Below are 25,860 nucleotides of genomic sequence, written 5' to 3' on the forward strand. Positions count from 1 at the left end.
ATGCGAGCGCTCTGGGCGGAAGCACTCTCGGCAGAAGCGCTCTCTCCAGTAACCTTTAAGCTATGAAGCTGCAGTCGCCTCAAAAACCGATCAAATCACCCATGACTACCTTTAAATTCCACTTTCACAAAAATGTCTTTCATTTATATTGGAAAAATGTTTGCGTGTTCCCAGACCCGAAAAATAACCTACCAAATCATACCAAATGACACATAAAAATACACAGCCTATATAAAGTAGAAATCATGTATGTACAATGTAGTTTTACTTACCGGAATTGGGAAGACAGCGAGCACACTGATGATGGTGTGTTAGGCTGAGGTTGCGGTGGTGGGAGGTACAGGAGACTGGTCACTAATGTCGTCTATGTCTGCCTGCCTTGATGTCGAAGGCCGAGGTTCATCGTCTGCTGTGGCTGATGTGGAAGGCTTGAAAAACGACAGCCTCATGCATTTTTCTGTCATACAGTTCTTTGTAAGCACTTAAACCATCCTGCAAATATGCCCTAAATGTACATGCCCTTTCGAAATTAAAGCCATACTTTTCTGCAATCAGTGCGGCGCTGTCAATCGCAGTGAAAACCTCATGCAAGTGCTTCACGTTCAGTTCCTGGATGACTCCACTTTTGGGCCGTTTGCTACTGCGTTCGGTTTCGATTCGTATCCTTTCCTCTTGCAATTGCATCAGCTCTTTATCTGTCAGTTCTTAGTCATGGGATGCCAAAACCTCTTCAACATCATCTTCGTCAACTTCAGTATCAGCCGAAGCACTCTCTCTGGTAAACGTTAAACTATGAAGCTGCCCTCGCCTCAGAAACCGATCAAACCACCCATGACTACCTTTAAATTCCACTTTCGCAACACTTTCATCACCATCATCCAGTGCTTGCTGTTTCAGCTTATTAAAAAGGCTGACTGATTTCTCCTTAAGTATAAGATAACGGAACACCACGCTTTGTACACCCATCAATCCACTCAAGCAATAGACTTTCCACTTTATCCATTATTGGATGCCGACTAAAAGCGACCACTTTGCTGCGAACAGAACCAATAGTAACATCAGCAGCTTTCAAGGTTCTTTCTCTCTGCGTGTAAATAGTGCGAATGATGGACGCAGGCAAGTTCAACGTGCGGACAATGTCCTTACTTCGTTGACCACGATCAAAACGCTTAATTACGTCCAGTTTTACGCTAAGTGTAACACCCTTATGAGGTCTGTTAGGCTTTTCTGCTACCTTAGAACTCATCTTGCTAACGGATGCACAAAATAAATCGGGATAAAGCACAGATGCTCACAGACACGAGTTTAAGCTATGGCGGTAAGAATGCAATTCCGGGGAGGAGCTTGGATGCTCGGGGAGCATGCTGCCTTTTTTGATAAAAGCGAAAACACTCTTCGGTTAGCGAAAACGGATAACCAATGTAGGACTTTCGTAACAGTGAGCTGTCGTAAAGCAAACGTTTGGAAAACAGGGGCCACCTGTATATTAGTATGCACATGTAGATAACTCTGTGCTAAAGTAGAGAATCCATTATGTACATCTGAGAACAAATGTGATGTTTAATGTTAATAGTACCATATACAAGTTGTAAATTTCACATTGTTTGCTTGTTGTTTCATGTTTATTCTGGGGTGTGTTTTGACACAATGATATGTATAATTAAAAGGCGTACTTTATTTTGTACTCAAAACTATTAGTTGTAATATCATAGCAAAATTAAGAATTATATTTTACTTGAAACAGATTCGTGTGATAAGGCCACCTAACTATGCTGGTCCTTTAATGCTGGGATTTTTACTCGCTATAATTGGTGGACTCGTATATCTAAGGCGGAATAACCTTGACTTTCTCTATAATAAAAATGGCTGGGCCTTCGTTGCTTTGGTAGGTGAAACAACTTATTTTAATGCTATCCCTATGGTTGCTGTGAACAACTAGATAATACAACTTCAATTTTTTAAAAAATGCGTGATTAAAAATAGCTCATTGGAAACGGTATGCTTTAAGAATAAAATTGAGAGATGTAATATGTTCGACATTGGCACTAAATCCATGAGATTGTGTTTTAATCTGGTTTTTGATAGGATCAGTAGTTTCTCCATCTACCATAAATATTAAGTATCTAAAAATATTTGCTTCTTATGAAAGAGTGCCAATCAATCCCCGGGACAATAAAAATTAAACTGGCATTTCATTCCATCAGGGATTCAATTTTTCAGAGAAAGCATAAAGAATATAGCTTTCATTTAATATGTTGCTACAAACAAGTTCAGTCCAAACTTATTTTCCTTCATTTCTCTGTGCTAAAATTATTGTTTGAATTTTCTTTTGGTCTGTTTATGACATCATGCTGGTTAAGGAAATGCTTTGTTCAATTTGGCTCACAAATGCAATTCCCCTCTCTCCTGCTCTGCATTGTCAGCTTCAGCTTGGAGTACGTTTGGGGACGAATTTGTTTTGATCTGAAGGTTCCAGTGGCAAAATGTAATGTATCAAAATTTGGCTTGTTCATTTATTGATCTGTTTTCACTTGCAGTGTTTTGTACTTGCAATGACTTCTGGTCAGATGTGGAATCACATCCGAGGTCCACCATATGCACATAAGAACCCTCATAATGGTCAAGTGGTAAGTCGTTCAATCTACCTTAATTTTCAAAGTACAGGCAGTCCCCGGCTTGCGAGCGAGATCCATTCCCAAGTCTGTCTTTAAGTCGAATTTGTAGGTAAGTCAGAACAGGTACTTAGGGTTCTTACTTAGCGTCAGTCAAATGTTTGTCTTAGTATATATTTTACCTTTCTGTGCATATGAAACACTTAAGAAACACTTCCAAATACACTAAAACATCTTAAACATAATACAGTACATCATAATAATACAGTAATAATAAGAGTAACTACATACAGTACTGTACTGAAGAGAGAGAATCTGTGTGTGTAGGTATACAGTACTGTAAAAAAAAACATTAAAGAAACAGTTCTTAAAACAGTTTAGATAGAGAAAAAAAGGAAAAACGATCATGATTAAAGGTTATCACTTACTCTTGTTCCATTGATGTCTTGCATACCGGAAGGGGCATTTGTGAAGTAACATTAATAATTGGATGATGCAGGAGAAGATAATGGAGAGAAATATTTGGTCTGGCAGATAGCCTCCCTCAATAATTTTTTTCAACATTTCAGGAAAATCACTCGCAGCACTTACATCGACACTTGCTGCTTCACCTTGCACTTCAATATTATGTAAATTTGCCCTCACTTTGAAACGATTGAAGCAACCCCTACTCGCAACAAATTTTTCATCACAATCAGCTTCAGTTGCTGCACCTGCAGCTTTTAAATCATTAAAAAGGCTTCGAGCCCTTTCTTGCACTAAAGTAAGGGTAATAGGCATATTACACTGATTTTGATTGTCTAACCAAATTATAAATAGCCTTTCCATTTCAATAAGTAAACCACTGCGTTGCTTAGTAATAATTGTAGCTTTCATTGGGCAGGGCCTTTCACATGCTCTATTATTCTCATTTTATCCTTTAAAATTGTTGCGATCATTGACCAACTGTAGCCTAACGCTTTTCCAATGACTGATGACGTTTCACCTCTTTCCAATCGCTTTATTATTTCCACTTTCTTTTCAATCGGTGATCGTTTTCCTTTTCTTTGATGCATCACCAGCACTTGCATCGGATTTATGCTTTGGAAGCTTGGTTACAAGGGTAAATAAGAGAAAAATTTAAGCCAAATACAAAGTTATACACTCAACACAGTGTTAACGGCAACGTGGTGCGACTTACAATGGTGGATGGCGTTCTTCTTCCGACAAACCACTTTATGGCAGTCTGTTCGTAAGTACGAGTTGTCTGTAAGTCAGACGTTCGTAACCCGGAGACTGCCTGTATATCATTTTATACCTATTGCTTGTGTTGGATGATTACAACTTTCAATTCTTCATTTTCATGATTTGTATATTTTAATTATATTTTGTCAAGCCAACTAATTTTTGATACTGTCATTCAAAGTGTCATTGATGACAGAAGTTACATAATATGTTCAGTTCACTATATTGAAAAATGGGGAAAATCATGCCACATAGTAACATTTTTATTTTTATCTCCTCTGAAAACTGGAGAAATTAAAACTAGAAAAAAATGTATTGAAGTTTAACATTTGCCATTGATGTGGCTCACCACTAGGTGGTGCTCAAGGTTGATGAGTCTTTTTATAAACACTACATAACAATGTTAGTGCATTATTTCTGGTATTTCTTAGTACAAGTTCTGGTAGGTTTCAAGCATTGCTACGTAAGTGCTTTCATGCTGAAGATAAATTTTGGACCAGATGCACTGTACAATTTTTTGTCAACATTGTAAAGTTATAAACTGCTTGATACTGAAATCTTTTTGAACTTTTTATTTTTTGTTACCTTTACCGTTTTCAGAGTTACATTCATGGAAGCAGTCAAGCACAATTTGTAGCTGAAACACACATCGTTATTTTGTTAAGTATCCTTTGACCTTGACTCTAACTTTTTTTTATATAAATATTGAAGTGTTCTTCTGGGAATAGGAAATGATTCTTAAAATGTAACCTTCATTTGCACTTTTGATTGCATTATTACCCATGTTTGCGGCAAGATGTATTTTACGTGTCGATGCCACTGTTAATATAAAAATGTAGAATTGTTGGGAAGCCTGAAATTCTACGCGATCTCTGTCTACTTGCACATCTGCTTTCAGCAAATTATGCACTTCTACTCCTAGGCCCCTCTGTTCCACAACATTTGCCATTCTACCCTGGTTTGATTGCCCAAACTGCATTACCTCACACTTATCTAAGACAAAAATTTTTTCCCATTCGCCATACCATTTCTGATCAAGATTTCTTTTCGTAATTGTAACCTGCTTCATTATCAGTGAGACCCCATAATTTAGTATGACCAACAAACTTGCTAATTGTGCCACGTACATTCATTTTCACAGTATTGATATAAATAATGAATAACAGGTCCCAACACTGACCCCTAGGGCAACATACTACTCACAGGCCTCCAGTGGGAGAATCAACCTTCAAGCATCATCCTCTGCATCGTATCATCCATCCAAATCTGAATTCATCTTGCTAACTCCCCCTGAATCCTATACGACCTAACCTTCCAGATTAGTCTGCAATGTGGGAGCTCACCGAAGGCTTTACTAAAGTCCATATAGCCAATAACTACTTCTCTATTTCCTTCAATGCCCTTTGTTACTACTTCAGAAAAACTCCAAAAAAAATCATGCATGCACAAAGCTATACTGACTATTCCTGATGGTCCTTAACTATCCAAGTGATGGTAGATCTTGTCCCTCAGATTTCTGTCCAGTAACTTCCATACCTATTAAGTCAGCCTCATTGGACCATAGTTTCCCAGCCTTGTCTTCTTAAACGATGGAATGAAGTTAACTACCTTGTAATTTTCTAGAACTCCCAGCCATTGGCTAATGATAAAGCAAACATCTCTGCTGTACCCTCCACAGTTTCATCACTAGCCTCCCATAAGACCCAGAAGTGCACTTGGTCAGGCCCTGTGGATTTCCCTATCTTAATGTGCTTCTTTGTAATATGCATATGGTCCAAGACCTTGCTCCTTATTACCCACATTCCATGATTTGCTCCTTACTAAATACTGAAGAGAAATAATTATTAAAAATTTCAGCCATCTCCTGCAGCTCCAAACATAGGTGACCCTGATGGTCTTTAAGAGGACCCAGCTGCCTAAATGTGATGTACACTTCCTTTTTCCTTATAGTCAGGTGTTCTCCCCCCACCCCTCCCCACACCCTCGCTATCAATACATCAGCTTCAGTTTTTCACCATTATGACTTTGTCATCATGTTAAATGTAAGGACCCATCGATCTTCCATAGATCATAGACCCATAGTACCTGCAAATGTATTTAGTAACTAGTGGTAATTTAGTACTTGAGGTTTTGAATGACAGTTGTACAGAACTTGCCTTTATCAGTAAATTCACCCATGCAATTTTAAGGATGTTATACTTAACCAACAATGCAGATGCCGCTATAACATTGGGAATGGTACTACTTCATGAAGCGGCCACATCTGATATGGATATAGGCAAACGGAGAAGTGAGTACAACATCCTGCTATGTGATCAGTTACTGCTTTGAGGATAATTATTTTGATGAGGATTAATTTATTTTCCCAACACTTTAAACCACTTAAACTTTTGAGTTTGAGCAAGCTATTTAAATATATACCCTTATTAAAAACTAGCTTAGCAATTGTTACCAATTTGCAACCATTCCAATGTATGGTTATTCTAACCATTCTTCAAGACGGACTCCAACTGCGGTTTGAGTGGTAGTGACTTTTGCATCCATTTTGCATTTTTACTGCAAATACAGAGTATTTCATCATCTAAGTTGTTGAATGCCCAGTACATTTATTGTTAATGTGAACCTGCAGAATTGTAATACTGAAGGTTTCTTGTGACTTTTTTTGCATGAAAGTATCATCCTTTATCTTGTCAAATTTAATATAAGATACAGGAAGTCTATCAAACCACATGATAAGCTCATGGGTATGCTCCATTTTAAGCTGCAACATTTCCTTAGTTGGCTTTTCATTCACAGATAATAGTAAAATGAGCATTTATTTTAGTCTAGAGTTTGCAGTTGTGTATATTGGATTCGTAATGTAATTAAATTTGCTTTGCTGCGTGTTACTACATTTTATGAGGAGGAAGCTGACATTTTGATCTATTGTTAAAATTTTCATCATAGCCATGCTGTTGGAAAAAAGAATGCAACTATCTCATTTAGTCATTGTTGGCTATTTCTCTTAAAAGCCAGCAATATTGCAGTGTTAATGCATGAATATATTAACCAAAACTTGTATAATAATACTGTCCCTGATCTTCCACTGAAAGAGAAGAATTGCCTAGATCTGTTGCCTTTACCCATTTGACTCTGCAGATCTCAGGCATCTGGAGCACAGGCTAAAGCACAGCCTTGGATTCAATTAACTCCAGCGCACACACTGTTCCAGTTCTCTTAACAGGATTCCCTTAGAGCAAAGTGGAATTTTAGCAGCATTTAGGCAGGGAAAATTGCCTATGTAAATTGAAAGAATATTTTGTCTACAGAACATAAGTGATCATCCTTATTTCAATTAATTTAAATATCTAATTTTTGGTATCAGCTTTGATCGTGATTCTCAGAGCACAGCATTGCAGGTCTGCAAGCTTAGAGGGCGGAGCTGTCACTTATGTCTTGAGGAATCCTACACTAGGCTTTGCTCATCAGCTGGGAGTGGTCCTTGACAAAGAGGACTGTGTCAGGGCACATTGAAAGAAATGGCATGCTCCATTTGCTCATTGTTTCACCTGATTATTATTGTTAAAAGGCAGCTTTAATTCTAGCCGGTTGTTCTGCTTAACATCTAAAATCCCATATTTTCATTTGTGTGTGATTCCTGTAAAATATTCACGACAAAAGCTGTGGTGATTTTGAGCCTGCATGGTGGTTGTGAAGGTTTTTTTGGAAAATGAATGATGTTTCTGTTGAAGTAGTTCTGTTGAAGTAGTTCTGTTGAAGTCTTGAGAAAGGAACTGAATAGGAACATGTATTTAACCAGCAATTCATATTTATTTTATTCTTTACCTTGCAGTTTTGTGTATGGCAGGACTAGGACTGGTTGTGTTTTTCTTCAGTTTGATGTTGTCCATTTTCAGAGCTAAATATCATGGATATCCCTACAGGTAAGATGTTGATGTATACAGCTTAAAATGTTTTTCTTTAAGTTATTGGCTGCTAAATAAAATGAAAAGTGTGTTTGTTTTGTAATGTCATGGTAATTTGTAATGCACTACGATCATTTTAAAGGGGAGTTCCAACTGTAATTCATTTCCTTAGACAGTTTTCCTTATCAGTCAGTGGTTTATTTTGCAGATGTGATTTAGTGAAGAGATCATTGCATTGACCATATTAGGGGCTGTTTGAAATGTTCATATTATTAAAGCTAGTCCGCAAGAAATATTTTGCTATCCTTCACCATTTAGTTACAAGCTTTTGCATTTCATTTTCAATAGATTTCTTCCTTTTCAATCCTTACTCCTTGGGCTGGGAAAAATTTGTTAAATGTTGTTGGAAGGAATCTGAGAGGACCTACTAGCATTTGGAAAGGATTGATTAAGGGTGGTCAACATCACTTTGTATGTGGGAAATCATTATATCATGAATGTGTTTGAGTTTGTTTGAAGAGGTGCCCGAGAGAATTGACAAAGGCGTGGCTGTAGATGTTGTCCATGTGGGTTTAGTAAAACCTCTGACCAGGTCCTATATGGCAGACTGATCCAAAAGATGAAGGGCAGGAATGGATTCTCAATATTCCTAGATTTCACTGCTTTAAAAGGGATGGAGAGGGGGGACAAAGGGGAGGAGAGGTGGCATTACTGGTCAGGGATACTGTTACAGCTACAGAAAGGGTGGGTGATGTAGCAGGATCCTCTTTTGAGTCGGTATGGATGGAAGTCAGGAACAGGAAGGGAGCAGTTACTCTGTTGGGAATATCCTATAGGCCTCCTGGTAGCAACAGAGATACCGGGGAGCAGATTGGGAGGCAGATTTTTTAAAGGTGCAAAAATAATAGGGTTGTTATCATGGGTGACTTTAACTTCCCTAATATTGATTGGTACCTGATTAGTTCCAATGGTTTAGACGGGGCATAGTTTGTTAAGTGTGGCCAGGACAGATTCCTGTCACAGTATGTTGACAGGCAGACTAGGGGGATGCCATACTAGATCTAGTATTCGGTAACAAACCAGGTCAGGTTACAGATCTCTCAGTGGGTGAGCATCTGGGGGACAGCGACCACTGCTCTCTGGCCTTTAGCATTATCATGGAAAAGGACAGAATCAGAGAGGACAGGAAAATTTTTAATTGGGGAAGGGCAAATTGGGAGGCTATAAGGCTAGAACTTGCGGGTGTGAATTGGGATGATGTTTTTGCAGGGAAATGTACTATGGACATGTGGTCGATGTTTAGGGATCTCTTGCAGGATGTTAGGGATAAATTTGTCCCGGTGAGGAAGATAAAGAATGGTAGGGTAAAGGAACCATGGGTGACAAGTGGGGTGGAAAATCTAGTCGGGTGAAAGAAGGCAGCATACATGAGGTTTAAGAAGCAAGGATCAGATGGGTCTATTGAGGAATATAAGGAAGCAAGAAAGGAGCTTAGGAAGGGGCTGAGGAGAGCAAGAAGGGGGCATGAGAAGGCCTTGGCGAGTAGGGTAAAGGAAAACCCCAAGGCACTCTTCAATTATGTGAAGAACAAAAGGATGACAGGAGTGAAGGTAGGACCAATTAGAGATAAAGGTGGGAAGATATGCCTGGGGGCTGTGGAAGTGAGCGTGGCCCTCAACGAATACTTCTCTTCGGTATTCACCAATGAGAGGGAACTTGATGACGATGAGGATAATATGAGTGAGGTTGATGTTCTGGAGCATGTTGATATTAAGGGAGAGGAGGTGTTGGAGTTGTTAAAATACATTAGGACAGATAAGTCCCCAGGGCCTGACGGAGTATTCCCCAGGCTGCTCCATGAGGCGAGGGAAGAGATTGCTGAGCCTCTGGCTAGGATCTTTATGTCCTCGTTGTCAATGGGAATGGTATCAGAGGATTGGAGGGAGGCAAATGTTGTCCCGTTGTTCCAAAAAGGTAGTAGGGATAGTCTGGGTAATTATAGACCAGTGAGCCTTAGGTCTGTGGTGGGAAAGCTGTTGGAAAAGATTCTTAGAGATAGGATCTATGGGCATTTAGAGAAACATGATCTGATCAGGGACAATCAACATGGCTTTGTGAAGGGCAGATCATGTCTAGCAAGCCTGATAGAGTTCTTTGAGGAGGTGACCAGGCATATAGATGAGGGTAGTGCAGTGGATGTGATCTACATGGATTTTAGTAAGGTATTTGACAGGGTTCCACACAGTAGGCTTATTCAGAGAGTCAGAAGGCATGGGATCCAGGGAAGTTTGGCCAGGTGGATTCAGAATTGGCTTGCCTGCAGAAAGTAGAGGGTGGTGGTGAAGGGAGTACATTCAGATTGGAGGGTTGTGACTAGTGGTGTCCCACAAGGATCGGTTTTGGGACTTCTACTTTTCGTGATTTTTATTAATGACCTGGATGTGGGGGTAGAAGGGTGGGTTGGCAAGTTTGCAGATGACACAAAGGTTGGTGATGTTGTGGATGGTGTAGAGGATTGTCAAAGATTGCAGAGGGACATTGATAGGATGCAGAAGTGGGCTAAGAAATGGAAGATGGAGTTCAACCTGGAGAAGTGTGAGGTGGTACACTTTGGAAGGACAAACTCCAAGGCAGAGTACAAAGTAAATGGTAAGTTACTTGGTAGTGTGGAGGAGCAGAGGGATCTGAGGGTACATGTCCACAGATCCCTGAAAGTTGCCTCACAGGTGGATAGGGTAGTTAAGAAAGCTTATGGGGTGTTAGCCTTCATAAGTCGAGGGATAGAGTTTAAGAGCCGCGGGGTAATGATGCAACTCTATAAAACTCTGGTTAGGCCACACTTGGAGTACTGTGTCCGGTTCTGATTGCCTCACTATAGGAAGGATGTGGAAGCATTGGAAAGGGTGCAGAGGAGATTTACCAGGATGCTGCCTGGTTTAGAAAGTATGCATTATGATCAGAGATTAAGGGAGCTAGGGCTTTACTCTTTGGAGAGGAGGAGGATGAGAGGAGACATGATAGAGGTATACAAGATATTAAGAGGAATAGATAGAGTGGACAGCCAGCGCCTCTTCCCCAGGGCACCACTGCTCAATACAAGAGGACATGGCTTTAAGGTAAGGGGTGGGAAGTTCAAGGGGGATATTAGAGGAAGGTTTTTCACTCAGAGAGTGGTTGGTGCGTGGAATGCACTGCCTGAGTCAGTGGTGGAGGCAGATACACTAGTGAAGTTTAAGAGACTACTAGACAGGTATATGGAGGAATTTAAGGTGGGGGGGTTATATGGGAGGCAGGGTTTAAGGGTCGGCACAACATTCTGGGCCGAAGGGCCTGTACTGTGCTGTACTATTCTATGTTCTACGTTACATAGGATCTAGGATGAGCTTGCCAGTTGGATATAAAATTGGTTTCGTGAAAGGTTAGATCACATGGGATCTCGGGTGAGTGAAGCAGGGTGAGAATTTTGATCAGTTTTTAAAACATCAATTTACTACCAAATCTTTGGCTGGAACTTCCTTACTGCTGGGTCAGATTGTTACTGCTCTAAAGGAAATGAGAGTCAGGGTTTAAGATGAGAAATGAGGGATCTTTTAGGAAATTTAAAAGTCCATAAAAATTTTCAGAGTCTTATCACACCTGCAAACCAAAGGGACAGTGAGCAAATTAAAAATACTCCCTAAAGTTTCTTCTGCTTTTAAAGTTGCATTTTGGCATATCTTTAAAATAGTTTGAATGTTTCTTGCCTTAAATTAGTTATATTGTGCTGCTAAACTACCTATTTGCATGATATTTCTGGAATGATGTTCATGGAATTTAATTTAAAACCTTACACTTTTTATTTTTGCCTTTTTAGCTTTCTTATAAGTTAATCCTGGAGAAACAGATAGAAGCTGAAAGAACAGCACAGCACCACACCGTAGTGTGAGAAGTTAAGACTAAACATCGGATTTAGAAGTTAGTTGTGTTCCAGAATACCTCCCTAATACAATTCAATTTTGAGGTCTCTCAGAAGAAGACTTTAACCAAAGAGAGCCTGTGGTGCCTTAGGTTTTGATGGCCAACAAAAAAAATATTAAAATAGGTATTTACTAATAAGATTTTGGGTATTATTGGGGTAAAATAGAAAATTATCAAAAATTAATCTGCAGCTTTTTTAAAAAAAAAATGAGTAATTTCCATTGAATGAAGTGCCTTAAATGGAATTGTTCGAAGATTCAGGTCTCAAAGGGCTGATTTGCATATGGTTGAACTTGTGAAGTGTGATTTTTGAAATATTTTAATAAGTTGACTTAATATCACATTTCATTACGTATATTATGTCAACTTTAGCTTACACTGTGAACTTGGCTATTATAACATTTACAATAAAGCAATGACTTGATGTCTATTTATTTTAATGACCAGGTCAGAGCTTTCTATTCTTAAAAATAATTTTTTCACAGTCCACTTGATGTGAGCATATAGGTAAAACATTAAAACGTTGAATGTTGATTCTGTAAAATTTTTACAGTGCAAAATGTTACTGCGACTTGGATAAAAATAAGAAAACACAAAATGCTGGAAATACTCAGCAAATCATCAACTTGAAATGTTCTCTCTCTCTCTCTCTCCTGACCTGCTGATTAATTCCAGCATTTTTTGTTTATATTTTGGATTACCAGCATCTGTGGATTTTTTTATTTGTATTTTTCAGAATAAAAGTGTGTGTGTGGTGCATTCTTGGTGTCTGGATTCATAAGCAAGGTTGTTGAAGATAATGATAAAGAGTAAAATATAAGCTGAAGCCTTAATTTTTACATTTGACGTAAATCATATAACTACCTATTTTATCTAAACATGCAGTTAGTTCATTTTTGTTCTACATTTCTGAATGCATTTATGTTTGCCATGTAGTGCATCACAAGAATGAAATCATTACACCCAGTGCAAATCATGCAATACGATCTCAAATACAGTTGAAATACATCGTAATACAGTCAATGTTAGAAGTGTAAAGATTGATCGATTCTCACAAAGATGTGAAATTGCTTGCTGTTGAATTTGTTTCCCAATACTTGAGGACTCAACGACATGGTACATTCAGAAGAAACGGGGAGAGGAATAAAACTGGGCAAAAGTTGGTTACAACTAATCTTATGTTTAAAATATAGCAGAGTGTGCTCTTTGACTCTTAAGTAAAAGCTGCTGGTCACCTCAAGTTGCAACACTGGATTGTATGAAAACGATTTACATACTTTTTTAAGAAAAAAAGCAACAAATTTGCAGTCATATCTGTGAGCTAAGTTTGTTGCTACGTGTAGAATCAAAAGTAATATGTAACCTTGTCTTCAGTTCCCAATATAAACTGTAAAACTTCAGAAATGCTACCAACAGAACAAAATAATTATTTCAACACTTGTTTTTAAAATTACCTCTCTTTTGTTTGTTTGTTGATTTCAATTGGAATTGTGCTACATGTATTATTTGACTTGGTTTCTCAGGCTTGGGGAAAAGAAATTCAGCAAGGACATACTACCGAAACTTCCTGATGTATTTCTGTTAGATGTTAATACAGATAAGCAAGATGAAGGATGGCAGTGGTGTGGTGGCATCAGAGTTAAACAGTCATCCCTGAATGCATTCTTTCATTACTTCAGAAATTTTTAACATAAACACTGAACAATAACCTAGATAGCCATAGAAGAGATTCGAAATGGTATTTCAAGAATGGCCTTGCATATGGCTGTTTTGCAGTTCTTTAGTTAGAGTTTGGCTTCTCATTGATGGTTTCTGAGCCATTTCTTTATATTTGTATTATTTGATCCTGCATTTTCAATTTTAATTTTCTACTTTATTATTAAATATTAAAATTTGCTGGAAATAATAGTGAATTACTTTCTCTTTTCACAGAATGTCAGTGTAACAGGCAAGAACAATATTGTACTGCCCATCCAGAGGTTTCCTTGAACTGATTTTCAAGCTGGGTGGAAAAGTAGCACCCTTGCTACCCTTTTCCACCTCTGCACCTCACTCAGCCACACAAGTCTAGTAATAATCACTGCCATTGAACTGTTACAATATGACTATTACACTTGTGTGTAGAGGGTAGATTTTGTTGGTTATGTGTTTATTTTTTAAAGTGCAACAGAGGAAGTGATTACAGAAAGATCATGCTGCCTTCCTTTCCCCCAGTCTACCACATCTTTTGACATACTGATGCCATTAGGATTCCTTGTGTTGACAAATGAATGTACCCGTCTTTACCCTCTAACAGCTTCCCCCAACCTCTATACCTGGCACCTGAATGACCCACAGGCTATCGCTTTTTTTAGTATTCTCTTTTCCTGCACTCTAACCATTCAATGCCTGAGTCGGTGACGGAGGCCAATAAATCAAGCAACACATTCCATTACTATTTCCAGATTCCCATTCCACAACATTATTATAATTCAAAACCCTAGTCCATTGTTATGAAGGATTAATTCCCTAAACTACTTTTTCACCTTTGCTACTGCTAAGCCGCACATACTCAGTCTTTGTTATATGTAACTTTTCATTGTCTTATATTTAGAAAAAATAGAATGAACATTTAAGTTCAGTTTTCATGCCAAATAGGCAGACTAATGAAGTTCCAGAGCAATGCTAAAAGCCATGTAATATTTCGTATTCACATTGTCACTGTAATTTATTGCGTTACATTCATATGGTGAGTCAACATTTATAGGATGTAATAAATATAAGTTAGCTTTATAATCAAGTTTTAAATGTCAGACTAGCTCTGTATAATTAACATTTTTGAATTGGACTGTTTGGTATCATAATAGATCACCTCATTCTGGTAATTGGAATTTAGGCTGGTCATTAAATGAAAAACCCAACTCTACATGTGTAGTCCTATTAAAGCTTTCCTACATATTCAAATCTCTTGTTTACATGCATTTTGCATTTTAGCTGCCTTGTATTACCTGATTTTTGAATTGCATGAACTGTAAGAACCTGAAACCTTGATTAATTGAAGCCATGTGAATACCATCTGCTGGGAGGGTGGCGATATGAATCTAGCTGGGAACTATTTTAACTGTGTTTTATACTTACAAAAAAACAATATTATGGTACTCTTTACCGTGTGATTTTTAACACTGGTTTGTTGATGGCTTTTAAAAAAAAATCTTGTTGGTTTAATAGCAGCTTTGTAATTGTGCTACAGAAATGCTTCTTGTAACTGATTCGGTATCAACTGCAAACTCAGTAAATTTAAATTTGCTTCTAGTGGTATTGTATCCAATGCTACATACTAACTTTTAATTTATTTTCCTAAATAATATAATTTTGTTTTCCTGTGACTTAAGTACTCTTAACATTTTGCCTTCATATGTAATTTAATACAATGTGCATGTACTGTTTATTATCATCTGAAGACCAGTAAAACTAAGGAATGGACCTAAATTGTTCGGGTACCTTGTTTATCATTTCACTCCTGCCAGCTAAGCACTATTAGTAATTGGATTTGCTTTATATTTTCATATTCTAAGTCTTAGAATCATTTGTATACAGTATATTTGTCTTTTCTAATAAATTTTGACAGGATTATTGTCAATTGTTTTGATAAACCGAGCAAGCTTGTACAAACCCTACGGAGCTGTTCTCTAAATTTGCTGTATTGTAGTTGCACAAAGTGCTCAGATACTTCACCGTGATGTTCTGCATTAACTTCTCACTAGAACAGGCAGTTCCTTCTCTCTATTTATCTAAAACCTGAAACCAATCTTGGGTAATTCTGCTCATGCTTTTATTTTTTTTCTCTCTACCTATGTAGAACTGTTAATCTGATAATAAAATTACTTGATCTTTCTTTGTTGAGACACCTTGTAGAAAACATCTTCCATTTTAACGAACAAAGTATATCTTAAGTGTTTAACAGAAAGTTATTGAAATATTTTAAGAGATTTTAGCATAGATGATCAAATGTGAAAAGATTGAACTGGAATAAGTGATGAATCAAAATTACAATGGTTCAGACATATCCAAAGCTTCAAGGCTGAAGGAATTTAGAAAAGAACAGAAAGTTATTGTTCTACCTAAGAGTCTTCAAGTTGTTATTTGTGGTGTATTGTATGGTTTCTAATTGTCCAGTTTGGGTGAACACTTAAGAATATGCATGCTAATCAACAGAGACAAACCATGTGAATTCCTAAACTCTGGGAAAGTGACCCTCAATAACCCTAAAACTTGTTATGGTATTTCTTTGGTACAGTATATTCTATTTGAGGTTTCGGGTCCTGTAGGTTCAGAAAGAATTGTTCCAAATATTTGTCTTGTGTTATTTGATAAATCCTAATCCATAACAATGTACCAGCAACTCAAAATGAATACAGTACACACTAAAGAGAAAAAGCATTAATTTTGTGATGTAAAATTTCCATGCCAGCTATATCAATGCTTGAACAATTGCCACAATGAAAATGGACCCATGTCCTACAGGAGTTTTAATGAATTAAAACAACACAGCTTATCAGCAGAAAACTGGTACTTATCTTGCTATTGCATTGGAATGAGGATAACCATTACAACACTAGCTAGGAGAATTTTCTGATGCTGACTGATAAATTCCTTCAGCCTTGAAGCTTTGGATATGTCTGACCCATTGTAATTTTGATTCATCACTTATTCCAGTTCAATCTTTTCACATTTGATCATCTATGCTGACTGATAATTCATCGTATCTTCAAGTCAGATGACTTGGCCAAGTGTTTTGGATTTGACTAAGACAGATTTTAACTCTTAACATTTGGTTACTTCCTATTTTTACATCCAATAATGTCGATAAGAAAGCTCTTCATTGCCTGTGCATTTGAACTCATAAGTAAGGAGTTGAGTCTTCATTACTGCTCCACCACTTTATAAGATCACATCTGATCTAATTGTAACCTCAACTTTGTATTTCTATCCACGTTGTTTGGTAAGTGTCTAGCTACCCCATTCTCCTGCCTTCTCTAAACAATTGATGTCCACTATCAAACTCTGCTTTAAATATATCCACACTGATGCCTTTCCTGTATAACCATGGGCTCCCATCTTGTTAAGCAGCCTTTTGAAAATCTAGATAAACAACATTCACTGACTCTCTTTGTGTACCCTGCTTATTACTTCTACAATGAATTCCAACAGATTTGTCAGGTGAGATTACCCCTAAGGGAACCATGTTGACTTCAGCAGATTTTATCATATGTTTTCAATTATTTGGAAACCTTGTCCTTAATGGACTAAAATCCTACCAATCATTGAAATCAGGCTACAAGGCCTAAAGTTTCCTATCTTGTCTCCCTCCCTTCTTAGAGAGTGGAGTGACATTTATGATTTTCCAGCCCTTTGGAACCATTCCTGTTACAGTGATTCTTGAAATAATACTACTAATCTCTACCTACTACTTTCAGACCTTTCAGTTTCCCAAGTACCTTCTTTGTAGTAAAGTGATTACTTTCAGTTATGCACCCTCCCTCCCCCAAAAAAAATTTCTGGTACGTTGCCTGTTTCTTCCACAGTAAAGACATACAAAAAAAACCTTATTCAGTTCATCTGGCATTTCTTAATTCTCCATTACTACCTCTCCAACATAATTTTCAAGTGGTCTGATGTTAACTTTTTTCTTCTCATTTACTTTTTATATATCTGAAAATACTTTTGATATACTGTACTTTTATTTTATGGGTTAGCCTTCATATTTAATCTTTTCCCCCTTATTCTTTAGTTGCCTTCTGTTGCTTTTTAAAAGCTTCCCAAATCTAACTTACTGCCAGTTTTTGCAATATTGTATGCACTCTTTTGCTTTTAGGCTCTCTCTGACTTGTCAGCCACAATTGCCTCTTCCTCACTTTAAAATGCTGCTACTTTGGAATGATATAATCCTGTATCTTCTAAATTACTCTTAGAAACTTCTGTCACTGTTGCTCTACTCTCATCCCACAACATTTTTATATGTATGACCATTTTTTAAAAACCCCACCACATTCCAAGGTGCAAGATCACAAGACCCAGGGCCACGCAAGTAACTTTTTATCAATGTCAACAACACAAAGGAGATGGTTATTGACCTCAGGGGACCTGGTATCACTTCCACCCCTCTTTACAGCAGTGGGAACTGCGAGCAGGTTCAAACTCCTGGGAGTGCACATCTCGCACAACCTCTCATGGTCCCAGAACACATCCTACAAAATCAAGAAAGCTCACCAACATCTCTACGTACTGAAGAGGATGAAGGGAGTTGGACTATGCACATAATTACTCATGTCATTCTACAAATGCGAAGTTAAGCATCCTAATCAGCTGCATCATTGTAAGGTATGGAACTACACTGCGGCTGACAGGAAGGCTCTACAGTGGGTGGTCAAATCTGCCCAATGCATCGCTGGCACCAGCCTACCCACTATCAAGGACATATACAGAAAGGCCAGCAATATCATGAGGCATCCCACTCAAAATGCTCAAGGACTATTTGTCCCACTCCCATCAGGAAGGAGGTTATGTAGCACCCATGCCAGATCCACCAGACTTGAAAGCAGTTATTTTTCCCAAGCTGATCAACATTTCCACCCAACTACAACTACTTTTATCATTTCCAGTCAGAATCATCTTTTATACAGTTAATCTTGTGATGAGCATCACTATGGACATAAATTGATCATATATATATATGTAGTTATGTATTTATAATTGTTTTTTAATCACTCTGTTCATTATCTTGTGTTTTTTTGGTGCTGCATCATATCCAGAGTAACAATTATTTTGTTCACCTTTACGCTTATGTACTGGAAATGACATTAAACAATCCTGAATCTGGAAAAGAGGGAAATTGGAGGATAACTTTAATAAGAATAACCTTAACAATTGCACACATTTGGATGCAAGGGTCTCTCTTGATATATTTGGTAGACACCACTACATATATATTCCAGCCACTTTAGAGCATTATTGTCATTGTTGTCTGGGGCACAAAGGGCATTAAATCGTCGTTCAGCATGTTTCAATGAAATCTTTATCAACCTCTTTAATATTCAACCACTGAAGTAGGTATTGCCGTCACGTTTAGAAATCTAATTAAACTTTTAGAAATGTCTTCCATTTGCAAAACACAAATAAAATAAAAAGAACTGTGAATAAAGGTGGAAATAAAAATGGAAGAGTTCATATCAGTGGGAATTAAAAGTAACAGTTCAGATATCGAAGCAAGACATTGTGATGCAATCTATTGGAAATATCTAGCGTTTTCGTTTATTCAATATCTAACATTGTGAAGGATCAATGCTCTTATTGAGGAGAAACAGAAGTGTTTCTTTATAAAATTGAGCCTTTAAGTTTATCACAAATTCAACAGGAATATCGAGGAATGGAGGCACAAAGTTCCTTTTAAACTGAAATAATAAATCTGATTTGCTTCCTTATAAACCTGTACCCCACAAATCCAGGGTTGATAGTAGCATAATCAGTTAATCAATTCCCCATTGGTGATGCATTTCTAGACAGCTCTGGACATGGTTGTCTTTGAAGTATTTTTCCATTTAAGTATTTGTACATTGTAAACTTTCCTTTGCTTCTGACATCATCAATTAAAAAAGTTATAATCCTTTCCCAAATTTCTTGGTTCACACTTGACATCTTCTTTTGTGCTGTCAATTAATTCCTCTGCTTATTTGTCTCTTCCATACAATTGCTCTTTGGCTTATCATTTAAGTTCAACATTTTGCTTCTCTCTCTCACATCAACTGGTGTCACATTCAAGTATTTAAAATATCTTTTAAAATAGGTCCAACTGAGTGAGGTGAGAGTTTTCCGGAGAGTACAAGAGAGATGCTGATACTTATCTACAAATATAGATATTAATGGTGCTGTAAAATGCCAATATTCAAGTCAAGTCGCTTTTATTGTCATTTCAACTATAACTGCTGGTACAGTACAGAGTAAGAATGAAACAACGATCCTCCAGGACCATGATGCTACATGAAACAACACAAAACTACACTAGACTACCTGAAACAACACAAAACTACCTGAAACAACACAAAACTACACTAAACTATGTGAAACAACACAAAACTACATTTGACCGGGCCTACATGGGATTACATAAAGTGCACAAAACAGTGCAAGACAGTACAATAGTTAATAAACAAGACAATAGGCACAGTAAAGGACAAATTACAATATACCTGTAATAATAAATGATGCAGCAGGCAATTAGGTAAGAAATGGTATGCTGAGCTTAATTGTAATAATGTTGGATGGATTTCAAGAGTTAAACATGTTTAAATATTTAAATAATGTATCTATAAAGGGATATGGTGAGACCATGCCTGGATATTTTGTTGTAGTAGTCATAATGATACTGGAGGAATTACATGTACGTGTGGTGGAAAACTTATTTGCCTACCAACCAATCAGATCATGCCATTACAAATACATCAGGGTGTTCTCCTAACTTAAAATATGTATTTGCTTTTGGAGGTTGCTAGGAGGATTCACCAAACTCATTTCTTGTATGTCAAGTTTGTCAATATGAGAAGTAAGCTCAGCCTCTATTCTCCACGGTTTTCATTATTTGTTATCATGTTGAAACATATATAATTCACAGAGGCCTTGACGTGCTAGATTGAAGAAGGATTTTGCCTTGGTTGAGGTTTCTAGAACTAGATGTCACGACTAATGTCAAATAAGGGCTGGGCTAGTTAACACTGAAACGAGGAAACATTTCTTCAGACTGGATCGTTGGAATACCTACTTTGAAAGTTACAGTCATTACTGAATTCAAAACGAAGATTAACAGATTGTAGGATATCAGAGAAATTAAGTGGACAGAGTAGGAAAATGGTGTTGAGGTGGCATTCGTATTGGTGAATGACAAAGCAGACTCAATGGGTTGAATGGCCTATCTCTAACCAGGACTATGAACAAAATAATGAGCAATTTGACGAAAAACGGGTTTTCATTACATTCAGAAAGCAGAAACATTGAATCACCTTCACATTACATTCAATGAATCTATACTTTGAAAATGTTTTCTAATATTCCATTCTATGCTCTGCTACGTCGCTGAACATCTCAGTTGCCATAGCAACGCAGTTACCTGGTAACTTAACCAGCAACCAATCAATTCATTGAAGCGGCGAAACTAACCACTAGCTATGCGTATTACTGCCAGGAAACCATCTATCCGTGACGTCTTCGTTAGAATCCCCCTTCCAATTGGAGCAGGGAAACATGATGTTTCTCGCTGACAGCCGTGGTCACCATAGGAACATCCTTCTTTCACGGTAATGGCGGGACCTTGAGTCGTGATGATCAAACTAATTGAGGTCGGACTTTGTGTCGTGCAGCGCCATGGTGAGTATGGGGGAGATTTCCCAATTGCTAATGGACCACGGTGAGGCTGCGCGTTGTCCCGAGCGCTAAGGATGTGCAAGGTGGGACGAAACGGGCGGATAGGCCGCCGAGTGGGGCAACACATGCCCTTGGGAAAGACCAATGGGCGAGAAGGATACTGACGGCGGCGGGGCCAATTGGAAGGGCAGGCGGGGGTGTGGTGTTCGCGCCAGGATTGCGCGTCGGCGATCGGCTACGGGGGGCGGGGGCCGAGCAATGGCGCGGCATTGTGTGTCTGGGCTCTAGGCAGGCGGGCGGCCGGCCGGGGATTGGGGGGGGGGAAAGAGCGGCCCGGGCTTCGGGGCGAGGGGACGGGAGAGCCGGCGCCGTCGATGAGAGCAGAAAGCCGCGCCTTCCAGGAGCCGCGGGAGAGATGACAGCGGAGCCGCGGAGGTACTTTCTAGGTGAAAAGCCATACGTTTGTCGGGTTTGTACGGCAGCGGCGGAGGAAGTGGCGGGGAGGGAGGGATGGGGGGGGGAGAAAGGAAGTCGGAGCAGGTGCCGCCCCTCCCCCTATCGCTTTTATCCGGCAGGCCGGGCCGCCGCTACCATCGGCTCCTCCCCCTGTCTTTACCCCGGCGGTGCTATCCACTCAAGGCCCCACTTCAAATAAAATGGCGACCTTACCGCCTGCTTACGACCTTACTCAAAATCCCCCCCTCCTCGCTCACATGCTTCCATCCATCCTCAACCACATTCTCCAGTCACTGCCACTCATTCAACACATCCGGAAGGAAGGGAAAGACCCGGAGCGCTGGATGGAACCCCCTTCCCCTTACTATGCCCCCATGTACTTTGTGGAGATTCAAACATTTTAAAATGCCGGAAGTCGAAAGTAACAACGGTAAACGCCGGAAACACTCAGCAGGTCAGGCAGCTTCTGTGGAAAGAAAACCTTAGACGCTCACGTATATATAACGGATCTTGTGTGTTGGGGTCTTCTCTTCAACATTAGGCCGCAGGCCTGCCGGCCGATTCACCATTTTGGGTCCTGATGGCCAGGTAGGGGCATGCAGGTTAGGTTTACGTGAGTTGGCTCCGTTCAAAACCTATACAAACATTGTTTCTCGATTAACGCCCACGAGATGCTGGAAAAATTCAGCAGATCGATCAGGTTCTGTGGAGGAGAATAAAGCAGTCGGCGACGTTTCAAGCTGCTCAGGATTTTGATTACGTATTTTGAACAAGTTGTTTTTGACCTTATTGTTTAAAAGATTCCAGAGGACCTCAATAAATTTATCCCGGGGATAATTTTATCTGTTGCTCAAGCATTCAGAAATGTTGAATTTGGCTTGAATTTCTTGTGTTGGCCCTTTCCCTCTAACTCTTATAATGGAAGCTCCCTGTTATGTGAATAGTTCCTTGATTTTAGGACTTCTAGTAGCTGGTGGGTGCAAAGGCAATGTGTACATGTGAAGCTCAGATTATGAAGTAATCGAGCACTTTTATTTGAAAAGAAGTTGCTAGGGAGAGCACCTACAAGATTTTAAATATATTACCAGGTGAACTTCTGTTCAAACACTCATTTTATTGAAGTATCTATGCAAAACACATCTCAGAAATTTGTCTCCTCCAGTTAGCCATAGAATACTGAAATCCATGTAAATAGTTGAAAGAAAGACATCAGTTCCACCCCCCGCATGAAAAGAAAAAGAAACAAAAACTCGCAAACCCCAAATACCCCAACCCCTCTCTCACACAAAAGCTAACCAATCACTCAGAAGTGTAGGATTGCACATAAATCAAAACAGCATCAAATAAGTTTATATTTGAAAGGGAGAAAGTATGGTTATTCTAAATCTCCACATTTGGTATAATTTTATAACGTATACAGTTCTACAGCCATTGACTCAGCTATTGATATCTGTATATCTCTTGATGTGGATCTCTTTTTATCCTTGTGCAGCTATCAGAACAATTGTTCATTGTGGCAGAGAGTTCAGCGTACTCAATTGATATGTTAAACTAAGCCTTAGTCTGCAGCCTGGTATATGCATGGGATTCAGAAAAGACTCAAGAGTTATCACCTTGGATCATGGCCAGAAATTCACAATCAGTATTAGGAATGCATGTGATAGCACCCAGGTAATATTTGTGGAAACTTACATAAATTAGCTGTCTCCTCACATTGACAGCTCTAAAAGGTGTTTTGTCATTATGGACAGTTTGGTGATACGGACATAAGAGACGTGCAAATACAATAATACTCTGTTTTACAGTCCAGCACCTCACTTTCACTTTACATTTGCTGTGTAGGTCTACTACTGTCTGTGTTTTGGTGTGTAGCACATTCATTAGATGTACCCTCATTTCTGTAGCTGCAGATTGAGTTCACATGTTTTGTGTATGTAGGAAGCGTACACCCAAAACGACTCTTGACATTTCATAACAGTTTTTTGAATATCCAAAAGCTGCTGCTCTTTAATGATTTTGATGGTTCAATTTAATATCAGAGAATGTATACAGTATTCAACCTGGAATCCTTACTCTTCACAGACATGCACAAAACAGAGAAAAACCCCCAAAGAATAAATGTCCCACCCACACACAAGCATCAACCCTCTCTCTCTCCCACCCCACCCTCTTACTTCAGCAAGCATTAGTTCCCTCCCCCCCACCACCACCCACCATGCAATAGCAAGCCCCAGGCACCATGTTCTCAAGTCCATCATAAAACTACTGTCCATCCTAACACTTTGACATCTCAGCAGGCCCGATCTCTCACTAATAAGGGAGAGAAAGATAATGCTCTTGCCATAGCAAGAGGGAAGACCAATAGTGTGCTCTTCCAATGTTACAGTCTGTAGTGTTGCTTATGGACCCGAGAACCAGCAGATTCTCTTTAAATATCGTTCAAGAGAGTAATCGACTGAGTGCAGAGGCCTCCAACAGCTGTACCTGCTGTCCCAGGGATTTCCTGTAATGCTTCAGTTGGTAGCATCAGTGAGAAATCAGGTCATCCATAGGGCCCACCCTAAAGGCACACTGAGTCATGTCATCTGCAAAAATTCTTAGATGATTCAGCAATAGTTGGGTGTATAAAGGGAGGACAGGAGGATGAATACAGGGCCCTGATGGAGGAATTTGTCGAATGGTGCAAGCTGAATCATCTGCAGCTCAACATCAGTAAGACTAAGGAGGTGGTGATGGACTTTAGGAAGACCAAGCTTGCAGTGCTCCCTGTTACTATTGACGGTGAGGACCTAGAAGTACCTAGGGCTGCACTGGATGGCAGACTTGAGTGGAGCACCAACAAGGAGTCTGTGTACAAGAAGGGCCAGAGTCACCTCTACTTCCTGAGGGGACTGAGGTCCTTTGGATTATGCAGTCCTCTCCTTCACATGTTCTACCAGTCTGTTGTCACCAGTGCAGTCATTGTGGTGGTGTGCTGGGGCAGTGGCATCAACACGGATGCTGCTGGCAGGTTTAAATTGGTCACATTGGAGACTGTGGTAGAACAAAGGACCATCTGGACAATGTTTCTCACCCTCTGTATTCCACCTTGACTGAACAGAGGAGCACTTATAGTAATAGACTAAGACAACTGCGCTGCTCCAAAGTGAGCTCTAAGGTCATTCTTACTTTTGGCCGTTACACTCTGTAATGAGTCAACCTATAGCTGGGGGAGTCATGACCCCTCCTGTTAGGCAGCTATTAACCTCTGTTTAAGCTCTGCATTTACTCTTCACAGACATCCACAAAACAGAGAGAAAAAACCCCAAAAAATGAATGTCAGAAAAATGTACCCTCCCACCCACACACAGGCATCAACCCTCTCCCTTCCCACCCCCACCCCTTTACTTCAGCAAGCATTAGTTCCCTCCAGCATTTGTCTCTGCGTTCTCATTACAGCTGGAATGATGGTGGAGAGGTGCTTTCCTGAGCTTGTGACCTATGTGGTGAAAGTAATTCTCTGGCATTTTTGGTTGGTAGTTAGAAGCAATGTAGGAACAAGGGAAGGCTTTGCAGGTGGTGGTGTTTCCTTTGCCGTACTGCCTTTATCCTTCTAAACAACAGGGATGGTGCTGTTGAAAATGTCTTTGAGTTGCTACTGTGTAGATAACAGACATCCCACCTCTCCCGGAAGTTTCGGGAATCTCCTGCATATTAATAGCTCCCTGATGCCCGCAAATTATATACAATATCCCGGAAGTGAGAGGGAGAGCTGGAGCAAGCATCCTGATTGGTCTCTCTTTGTGCGAAGTAGACCAATCAGTTTTCTCTGTGGGCAGGCTTTGCAGTCGACTTCTGTCTCTCCATCAGTTCAGTTTAGTGTCCTGCACCACCATGGCAGAGTGTTCCAAAAAAAAGAAAATATAAAACGTACGTCACCCCAGACTACACTAAAGTGTACCCCTGCCTAATAGGGGTCAAAAATAATGACAGCGTTGCTCGCTGCATTGTTTGCAACAGTGATTTTTCTATTGCCCATGGTGGGTTAGGACTGTAAAAGACATGTTGAGGTGAGGTTAGCATGTGTCATTTGTTCATTAACATAGTTAACGTTATTTAAACTAGCTGGCTAGCTGCTAAGGGGCTACTCTATTGATGTCCTACGTGATGAGGCCAAACTCCCTGTAGGCATGCTTAAAGTTGTCATAGAATTAAAAATGACTCCATGATAATATATAAGTATATATTTTAATGTCATATTTTCTGCATATACCCAGATTACAGATTGGTTTACAGATTAGACAAATTCACTAAACAAAGTATTACATGAGACA

General features: G+C 39.2%; 2 protein-coding genes across 7 annotated transcripts in view; both read left to right on the top strand.

The window, feature by feature from the left end:
* Nucleotides 1-15,431, top strand: part of LOC134353105 (magnesium transporter protein 1-like) — a 31,220-nt gene extending 15,789 nt beyond the window's left edge. Inside the window, exons 5-10 of the mRNA XM_063061021.1 lie at nt 1,745-1,885; nt 2,538-2,627; nt 4,437-4,500; nt 6,052-6,126; nt 7,669-7,759; nt 11,595-15,431. Of these exons, the coding sequence (XP_062917091.1) occupies nt 1,745-1,885; nt 2,538-2,627; nt 4,437-4,500; nt 6,052-6,126; nt 7,669-7,759; nt 11,595-11,610 (477 nt within the window). The 3' untranslated portion in view covers nt 11,611-15,431. The remainder of the gene's footprint in view (nt 1-1,744; nt 1,886-2,537; nt 2,628-4,436; nt 4,501-6,051; nt 6,127-7,668; nt 7,760-11,594) is intronic.
* Nucleotides 15,432-20,963: 5,532 nt separating this feature from the next.
* Nucleotides 20,964-25,860, top strand: part of atrx (ATRX chromatin remodeler) — a 212,591-nt gene continuing 207,694 nt past the window's right edge. For 2 of the 6 annotated variants that reach the window (XM_063061025.1, XM_063061027.1), the window contains exon 1: nt 21,369-21,537. Coding sequence is in view for 3 of the 6 variants with exons in the window: in XM_063061022.1 (XP_062917092.1) it covers nt 23,169-23,218 (50 nt within the window). In the remaining 3 variants the exon portion in view is untranslated. Of the gene's footprint in view, nt 21,095-21,367; nt 21,538-23,039; nt 23,219-25,860 lie in introns of those variants that run through there. The other 4 variants (XM_063061022.1, XM_063061023.1, XM_063061026.1 and 1 more) reach the window with 4 other exon arrangements.

This window comes from Mobula hypostoma, chromosome 10 (assembly GCF_963921235.1).
Source record: "Mobula hypostoma chromosome 10, sMobHyp1.1, whole genome shotgun sequence".
NCBI classification, from domain to species: domain Eukaryota; kingdom Metazoa; phylum Chordata; class Chondrichthyes; order Myliobatiformes; family Myliobatidae; genus Mobula; species Mobula hypostoma.